Source organism: Peromyscus leucopus, chromosome 9, assembly GCF_004664715.2.
Source record: "Peromyscus leucopus breed LL Stock chromosome 9, UCI_PerLeu_2.1, whole genome shotgun sequence".
Lineage (NCBI taxonomy): Eukaryota > Metazoa > Chordata > Mammalia > Rodentia > Cricetidae > Peromyscus > Peromyscus leucopus.
This window is the reverse complement of record NC_051070.1, coordinates 69,908,930-69,919,053: the sequence shown is the minus strand read 5'-3', so window position 1 is coordinate 69,919,053 and position 10,124 is coordinate 69,908,930. Positions and strand designations below refer to the sequence as shown.

Here is a 10,124-nt window from a genome sequence, read left to right as displayed (position 1 = left end):
AGGACCACAAGGATTAAAAAGTGTGGCTTTCTTTGAGTAGGTATGGGTTTGTTGGAGAAAGTGTGTCACTGGGAGTGGGCTTTGAGGTGCAGTTCTCTCTCTCTCTCTCTCTCTCTCTCTCTCTCTCTCTCTCTCTCTGCTTGTGATAATGGTCTAAGTCTCTGAAACTGTAAGCAAGCCCCAAATTAAAAACCCTTTCTCTTACAAGACTTGCCTTGGTCATGGTGTCCCTCCCTTCACAGAAAAAGAAGCATGACTAAGATAGTTGCCCATGGGAACTTGATCGTGACATCCAATTTCTAAGGAGACCACACATTAATCACAGCACATGGAGAAATTAAGTCTGTATCAACCAGGATATGAAGCTTCTGCCTGCTGACTGAATTTCATAGTACTGAAAGGTACTATACGGTGGTGGGAGCCATGTGACTTCTTTGGGGAACAAGACCTGAGAATAGCACAAATGGCTCTCCTTGTGGCAAGGCCCTGGAGACCCTGACCTATTCGGCATAATTCTTGTCATGACCCTGGGAGCCTATGTGCTGCCTGCTCTCCTTGCTTTCACCATGCTAGCCACACTGCTGAACTGAATGAGTCACAATAGGTCACCAAGTTTAATATCATATATTTGCATAACTTTTCTGAAAAGAATGATTTTAACCACAAGAGTCTTTGAGAAATGTTATTAAATAGATGATATCAAAAGTTAATGGGGATAGTCTAGAAACAAGGAATGAAGCAGAATCATAGAAACCCACAGTTTCCTCATTTCTAATAACTGTACCAATACCCTAAGAAGTTAAGAGAGATAGGCATAAGGACAAGAGATAAACAGTGCCAACTATTAAGAGTAAGTTTCCAAGTTATGTTGCCTATAGGATAAATGAAAACCTAGTACATCCCTGGAGGAAATAGGGTAGTACAGAATGTAGAATGGATTGATCCAGCTTTAGCTGGTCAGTTGATTGTAAGAACCCAGACCCTACCAGATGTAAATATTAACTACTAGAGACAAAATTGTCTCTCCCCCTGCATGACACTGTAACCACAAATGCTGCCAACTGGACACACTGTCCTACATGTAGGTGTGCCTAGTCAGAAAACTTCCTTTGTGGCCTGCAACACTGCTTATGCTTCTAACAGTAGAGCTATGAGTCAAGTAGGTGATGGTTGCCAGTGGGAAAGTTGAGGGATAGAAGGGGAATGAAACAAAGGAACAAACTGGCAATTATTGTCACCATTTTTAAAAACTTAGGAAGTAAAAACTGATTGTGGGACTGTTCACGCAAACCATTGAAACTGTGCAAATGAAGGCCGCCCAGGCTATCTGGGGCCATTTGTTTGAACACCTGGTAGTCACAATTTCTTCATGGAGCCAACTTCACACATCCATCCCAGGTCATTGAACCCATCTGGAGCAAGGCTCCCAGCAATATGGGCCACTGAGGACAAAAAATGTCATCCACAGACTTACCCAGCAGTGAACCCAATGAACTACAATAATGACTGGTATGTCCACGGATGAAATAATGACACGAATATTATGGGGGTAACAAGCCCTTTCTGGTTGAACTTAAGGATCATTCCACAGGAGGAAACCTGTGCCTGGTACTGTAAATATGACCAAGAACTCATAGTTAGGAAGCTCATAGTCCCAGGATAGAACCTACTATTTTGCTAAATTTACCTAGTATCAAACTGCCCTCTACATTCTTATCCCTGCAGTCTTCAACTAGTACAGATCTCAAACTTCAACAGAAAAGCTACTTTGTGCAGTAGGTAGTGGTTAATGCAGAAACTCACAACTGGTCTAAGGGCGAAGAATATAATTTGTGTAGTGCTCAGCCACCAAGTGGGACATCTGTATCCTACCCCTTCCCTAAGACTCATGGATCATTGGAAGAAGAGGAGTCAGAAAGACTGTAAGAACCAGAGATTAGGAATGACCAGAGTACATCAGTGTCTTCTGGGCATGACAGAACCACTGCCCGCACGAACTGGCAACAGCTGTGGTCCCTGCTCAAGACAAAGCCAGTTAACATTCCCTCGTGGAATGGGAAGGGGTTCATGAGCCCCCATCTTTATTTTAGGAGCCTTGGACAACTGATAGCTTCTGGCCAAGGCACAGTCAGTTTTCCTTAGGCACGTGGTCCCTGGTAGGTTGGCCACACTCCTGTGGATAGCCCAACACCCAGAAGTATATGGGTACCACAAATTGAAGTCAATGGATTATCAAATTTTAAAAAGAAGAAGAAAGAAGGGCATGAAGTTGGAGTGTTGGGGAGACGGGAGAGGATCTGGGAGAAGTTAAGGTAGGGTTGGATGTGATCAAATACATTGTAAAAAATTCTCAAAGGATAATAAAGTATTTATTAAACAATATTTGTCTTATTAAGACAAAACATGATCCATTTTATTTAAAAGGTAATACACTGATTATGAAAATTTATTTTCTAATAGATGTATGAGGAAAGTCTATAAAAATTCCTTCCAATATTACTGAGCTAAAATATACAAAGAATTTGATAATATTCAAGTTTATGAAATTCATTTAACATCAGCTAAATCCATCCCCTACACAGCCCTTTTAAGGTTCAATGTAGTATATTACATAGTGAACCACTGTGCATACAGCAATAGAAAACAAATTCTATGTGTTTTTTAAAAAGTAAATTTAAAACTTTTCTATTAACTGTGACTTGAAATCCATACCAACAAATGCAAATAGACACACACACACACACACAAAACAAACAAAAAACTTTATGTTTGATACCAACTTGGACAATAGTTAATAATATGATCCTTTTTTCTAAATAAAAAGTTTTAGCAAAATTTATATGAATTTTAAGATTACTCTGCTTTAATAGACTTATGGTGCACAGAATTGATGAAGCCTCCATTTGGTGATTTGCTTTGTTTTGTTTTGTTGTTGTTTTTCGAGACAGGGTTTCTCTGTGTAGCTCTGGTTGTCCTGGAACTTGCTCTGTACATCAGGCTGGCCTCAAACTCAGAGATCCGCAGGTCTCTGCCTCCAGAGAGCTGGGATTAAATGCATGCACCACCATGGTGATGGTTTTTTGTTTGTTTATTTGTTTTGGTTTCTTTTACTCAAATATTTCCAAAGTACCCTCGGAGAGGAATGGAGAAGAAAGACACATTTAGCATTTCCTTCACACAACAACAACAAAAATGTCACACGGGTTTAATTTGGAACCCTAAAGATGTTTAGTGTGGAATGCTGAGGAGGAAAATGTCCAACAATTCATAACTCCAAAATGCTTTGCAGGACTACAGCAAAACTCTTCACCTTCTCAGACAATTACTAGCCATGCGATAGTATTAACATCATGTGGATTTCATTCCTCTGCTTTTCGACTCTCTAATCCATCTTCCTTTAATTTAAGGTGTTCAGTTACCATGTGTTAAAGGACAATGAAAAGGGGTTCTCATTTAAAATTTCTGATTCGTGACGTAAGTAACTGCCAGCAACCAGAAAGGGGTGTGAAAGAGAGAGTCGCCCCAGGGAGGGCAGGCACCGTTTCATGTGACAGAAAGGTTCTCATTGGCTGTGAAAACTGAAACAATCAAGGCTAGAGCAATGACTACTGAACCCCGTCAGTGGCAGCCCCAGACCGTCCTCTGAGGCTCCAGGAAGAAGGAAGAATGGGTCCTTCTCTGACAGCTCCACTGCTTCTCCTTTGTGTGCAGCTGACCTGTGAGTCTGGACAGTGGCGAGTAAGGGAGGAAGCCCACGTGAGAAAAAGCCATTCAGCCTCGGCAGCAAAATACAGGGAAGCAGGGACAATGTGGGTCTCATTCTAAGAAGCATAGGGCAAATCAGGAAAATTCTAAACCTGGATATTAAAGCATTTTTTGCAAATGAAAATCTCTTTGTTTTCTGCTTAAGCAGGGTCAAATGGACAACCACTGGTGGAACAGAGTCCTCCTTCCCTGACAACTAAGGAAGGTGAGGACTTCACACTGCATTGTAGTTACCGAGACAGAGCTTCCAATGTCTTCTGGTGGTTTAGGCAGGACCCTGAGAGGGGCTTCATCACCCTGATACAAATGTTTCCAACTGTAAGAGAGAAGATTAGTGGAAGATTCACAGCCAGGCTGGATATAGAAGGTCAGCTCTTTTCCCTGCTGGCAAAGGATGCTAAGCTCCAAGACTCAACTTGGTTCTTCTGTGGAGTGGGCACACAGTGCTCCTCCGCCACCTGCAGCCTTTACCTAAACCCCCTAGAGAGGCCCAAGAATGCACCCTTTCATCTGGGTGTCAAGAACACACTTACTTCTGTTTTGCTATGAGCAAAAGAAGATGTGAGGAGGCCCTGCAAAAACATGGCGAATGTTCCCTTCCAGGACCTGTGCTACTAGACAATGCCTTCAAACACTGCCCAATGCAGTTTGCATCTCAGCGTGGAGCCCAAACTCTCCAGTCAATACCAGAAAGAGAACGCACCAAAAGGCCAGCGTAAAATGCCTGCCTTTGAGCTTCTTTGTAGGCTTTTACAAAGATGTCACAATACAAATCTTGAAAGCCAGAACCATCCGATTCAGTTGTGAAAGAAAATATATTTGACATTTCAAAAAGATTAGCTTAGAAGATCAAGTATAAAAACCTGCAGGAACCGGTATAAAACTTACAAAAAAGGGGGGGGGGGTTTCGGGGGAGAGAAGATGCTGCCTCCTGATAGCTAAGTTCAAACTAGGAAGAAAGTTAAGACTGTGCTCACAGATAATGAGCGGTGGGCCTTTGGAAACCAGCAGATGCCTCAGTCTTTTCTAGAGTCAGAATCTGAAGCTGGTTGAGTGGGAAGCAGGTTACAGGAGACTCTGTGTGAGGAGCAGTGAGCATAGACACTGAGTGTTCAGAGAGCTGTTTCTCATGTCGAAGCCACCAGAGAGCACCCCACTACAGAAAAACGCTCCGAATGGCCACGTGGGTGAGATGATCCATACAAAGACTGCCAGCCATCCTCTGTCCACATCCACTGCACTGCCTCAGCAATGCTCATGAACAGGTCATCCAAGACAACAGAGCCAAGGTTCTCTATACCTCAGAAGCCGGGTTTTTCTCTTATCAGGGCAGACTTACCTACTTCTGGTAACAAACATCCAATCTATCGCAGCAGATACAGCTGAGCTTGTAATATGGAACTATACTTGTATTGTTGTTTCTTATCACTGAGACCAAATATTCTACAAGAAACAATTTAGTAGATCATCTTGGCTCACAGGGAGAGCAAGAAAGGCGTGGAGATGGGACCTGATCCTGTCTATGGTAGCTAAGCTCATAGTGTGGCCTGCTCACGTTCCAGTACCTACTAGGAATAGACAGGCTGGGCCTGGAAGCAAGGTATTACTGTAATCTTCAAGTCCTATCATCCAGGTAGGACCCATCTCAAAAAAAAAAGTTCTAAAACCTTCAAAAACAGCACCATTTACTGAGGACCCACTGTTCAAATATATGAGCCTGTGGGGGAAATTTTACTCCCAAACCATAATATTCCAGGGCAGTACCATATGACTTATGGTCATCTGATAATCTATATATGCTCAGTTTCACTTCAAAAATCCTCATAGTCTTGTACTGTTCAAACGTCCATATTCCTTCCTCAGACTCAAGTTGAAGCCTTATCTATGAGCCCCGGTAGAATCAAAAGCAAGTTACATACTTCCAATAGACGATGGCTGAGATTAAATATTCCCAAAGGTCAGGATGGGGGCAAAATCAGAGAAGGCTCTCACCAAAACAATATTAAAAAGCCAACAGTGCAAACACCGTACACTGCCACTCCATTTTCAACATCTGGGGCTTGGGGTGATGTCATCTGGTCTCCAACAGGTTTGAGAAGCCCTACACTCCCAGGTCCGCCACCTGTAATCCATACAGCCTCTCCCCTGGTCAAACCTCTCTCAGTGCCTACAGCTTTCTTGGGCAGACATTCTATCCACAGAAACTCAGGCTTTAACGTCACAGCTGATCCTGATCACCATGAAGATACTGCAGCTATCCAGTAGGAGCCAGGAAGATGTGTCAAAAACTCACTTGTACATTGACGTTTTTTACCATTTCTTTTACAATGGCTTTTGGATGTTTTGTACCATTGGTTACTGTAAACAGGTCAGTGTGGCAACCATGATCTAACAAGGGCAGAATAAGCAGGGACTTAGCCTTTTCGGAAATGGAAGTCTAGGTAGTTTCCTGAAGAAAGAAATCCTCTAGGACAGTGTGAGTATTCTCAAATGGTAAGAAGAATTAAGAATGGGTGATTTTGAAGGAAAATAAATGTGAATTACAACCTTGGAATAAACGGTAGCAACTTTAACTCGTCCCACTAACCTTTTCTCTCTCTTCTCCAAATGCTGGAGTTCTAAGTGGTGTGACCACAGAGGACAGGTCTGGGGACCTATTGTACAGATGCTATTGGTGACTGACTCATCTTCGTGGTGGTTAGCTCTACACACTGGGCATTACTTGCTGAAAATTCTAGCAACTCGGAGGACCACTTTCTGGCCAGGAGAGCAACATGGACAGTGTTTGGGTAAAGCTAGAAGCATCAAAGTTTGTATCATAAGAGCAGTAATTAGACAGTGATGGAAAAGTTTACAGGTAATTAATTTCCCCAGCCTCTTTAAGATTCCTTTGGGGTAACACCAAAGGTTGTGCTATCAATGTCTCCCAGACATACCCAACTATATTGTTCTCCAGTTCACTATAGTGGTAGATGACTTTTGACTTCTCTTCCCAATTTCCTTCCAACCAACATTCTCTAAATGCAACCACAATAAGGTTCTTATACACAAATCTCCATATTGGTCCTGACTTGAAGGGGTCTAAGACCAAGATATAGGAATTCAAATCGTGAGGCCAGGATGGAGAGGCTGTAGGAGGAGTTCTAGCGCCTCTTCCATCACCATCGTTAGAGAGGATGAGATTTCAGTAGCTTCCATTAGAGTCAGTTGCAACCCTCCCAACTCCTTGCCTGTTTCCGTGAGTAGAGACACGGAGCCACCTGGCTCTGCTCCCCAGACAGCACCCACCATGTGCCAGAACTCCAGCTCATGCTCCCAGCTTGGGGCTCCAGCTCTGGAATTACATAGATCCCTGCCACTTGCTCTGGAAGAGCACAACGCTAATGAGTCAGAGAGGGGCCTTCTAGAGTTCTTGTTTCATATTTTCTCAAAATGGAGTAAGTTTTAAGAGCCACGGAATATAAACCAAGCCATCTGCAGCAATTATGCTGATGATGAGAGTGTCTGCAGCCACCGTTTCAGAGCTTCTTGAGGTAGCACAAGCAACATCCAGTTTTTTTTAAATATCCATGGAAATTAGGTCTTATGGGTTCTGTTTCTTCCATTTATTTCTGAAGTTAGTTAGTTCTTTCCTCTCGGAAGCATCTTTTTCCTCCTCTGTCACTTTAAGAAACTATGAAGATGTAAACAACTGAACACCTTAGCATCTATCAGGTGTTTGATTGTCCATAATTATGTTCTACCTAGCATACTTTAATGTGCTATTTTTGTAAGAAATTTTCTAACTCCATACCTTCTTCCTTTTCATTTTGTCTTAAAAAAAACAAAAACCTTCACTATTCACTTTTGTTTAAACTATAACTAAAGGCCTGCTTTCTGAGAAACAGAACAACAAAGGGCCAGAAAACTCTCTCTCATCAGTGACATAGAATCACCCACCCACCTGTGAAAGACTCGCCGGCTTTGAAGAACTGCCAGTAAACACAGACGACAGACAACCTCAGAGCAGGAGGCTTTGGCTGTGGGGGACAGCTGTGAGCATGGCAGTGGTTAGCTCCCTGTGGGCAGTTGTGGTCACCACCTGCCTAGGTAAGGAAGCTGTGGGTCTTTGTTCCTATTGGCATCTAGGGTTTTGAAGGAAGAGGGAAGATTAATAGTAAAAATGCTGCATTGCTCAAAACCAAGCTTCCAGGAAACATAAGGCTGGTAAGCGCTGCCTGGCGCTGGAATCAAGAGGGAAGGTAGATGAGGATGGGAACCAGGTGGAGAGTCTGTTTCTCTCACTGACAGACACCACAATGGAGCCATTTTCCTCCTCTTTTCCACAGGAGCCAGCGTGGCCCAGACAGTCACTCAGCATCAGCAGGAACAGTCTCTGCTGGAGACAGAGTCAGCAACACTGGGCTGCACCTACGACACGACTGATACTAACTACAACTTGTTCTGGTACAAACAGCGAAGAGGGCAGATGACTCTCGTTATTCGCCAAGAAGCTTATAAGCAGCAGAATGCAACAGAGGACCGCTTCTCCGTGAACTTCCAGAAAGCAGCTAAGTCCTTCAGCCTCGAGATCTCAGACTTGCAGCTGGAGGATGCTGCGACGTATTTCTGTGCACTCATGGAGAGGGGCACAGTGACACAGGCAACGGACAGGGCCTGACAGAAACCTCAGATCTCGGCGTCTGTGCAAACTTGGAGGAAGTACTTGGGGTTCCAGGAGAGAAAATCATCAACTTCTCTTAGGAGTAAACGCTACTCTCCTCCAGCTCTAAGAAACACAGGGAAAGGGGCATCTGCAGATTTTACCTCTCAAAGTAACAGTAAAGACAACAGGGCAGAAGTCCTAGTTTCATGGTGCTTCCATTGTTACCCTTGACTCTCAGAGCTTTGGCTCATACGCTAGAGAGATCAGACATCTTAAGCATTCCCTCTGTTCAGCGAGGCTTTGTAATTTAGGAGTTTTTACCTCCAGGAATTTTGTCAAATGTTGTTCATACTCTTCATTGGCCACCCATACCCAAACATAAATCTCTCTGAACCATCATACTCTGAGGTCCTCACCAAGATGGGACTCTGCTGGACCTACTATGCACCTGCAAGATGACTTAGGTCTGTGGTACCTACATCAGATGGCCTAGAAGAATGATGGGGTGGCTTGCTAAATGAAAACTTAAATCACCAACTCCAGTAGCATGCTTGGTATTTATAATGCTGTCCTCCAGGATGTGGTGACGTTCATTAAAGAACTAGCCAGTACACAGCACTGAGGCATGAGTTTAGAAACCAGGAAGCAGACGTAGAATTGAAACACCTCATCTCACTCCCTGAATCCACTTTCAGGAACTGTGTTTCCTTTCCCTACAACACTAGGGCTCTGCTGGTTTCAATATCTTAGTTCCAAAAGAAAGCATGCTTCCACCAGAGAATTCAGGCAGGTTGCACTGTGCCGGCTTCTGTGGATGTCATCTAGGTTCCTTTGAACTCCAAATGTCCGTGGTCTTCTCAGCAAAGTGAGGAGTTAATAACTTGAGAGGGCTAAGTGATCTGGCTACTATGAGATACCATTTGCTGTGACAGGCGAGGAGAAAGAGGAATATAATTGGAAAGTAGATGCTGTACAATGGTCTCTTTACTATTTACATACCAACACGAGCAACAGATAGAAGTACAGCAACAAGCTCTGAGAAGACCAGTGCTCAGGAAGTGAAAGCTCCCAGCAATGAAGACATGGGCCAGTCCACTGGGCAGGCAATTCAGGCCCACTACATGTCATCCAAGGGTAAGGAAATCTTCAGTGTATAAAATAGGAGACAGAAGAGTGGGGTACCCATTACAGCCTTAGCTCCGGCTGAGGAAATGAAGTTAGAATTCATGTCATGAATTATTAAATACCACAAAAAGAGTGAAGCCGCTCAGTGGAAATACTGTAGGGCAAGCATGCATCAAGAGTGCAGAGAGAGCCATAGCAAGCATCTCATTGAAATCGTTGTCCCATCTGATTTTAGCCATCATAAGGCTGGAGCTGAGACTCACCTGAAACTGATAAAATCAAACACAAATGAGTTTCCCTCCCTATTTCAGCCTGTGATGCCTTGAGAGCTCACACAGTTCTTGAGCACACACCTGAAGGTGGGTAGAAATTCCTCCCACCCCCGACAGGAAACCCCAGCCACCAGAGAGCACTCTGTCTTTCAGCTAAACCACTCTAAGAGGCATCCTGCTGGCTTCTCTGCCAGAATCCAGCCCCAGTGTGGTGCTGGCATCTCCACTTTGTCACTCCTGGACCCTAGAACCACCTCCTAAACAAGCTACACTCCCGCCTCAGCCTCTCTCTATGGGGAAACAAAATACAGGGATTC

The 10,124-nt window shown here is 43.7% G+C and overlaps 1 gene segment (V, D, J or C); it reads left to right on the top strand.

Annotated features, from left to right (window-relative positions):
- The first annotated feature begins 7,726 nt into the window (after positions 1-7,726).
- On the top strand, positions 7,727-8,425 carry LOC119088445. The segment is given in 2 exon segments: positions 7,727-7,854; positions 8,094-8,425. Coding segments are annotated over 2 exon segments (381 nt in total).
- Positions 8,426-10,124: the final 1,699 nt, after the last annotated feature.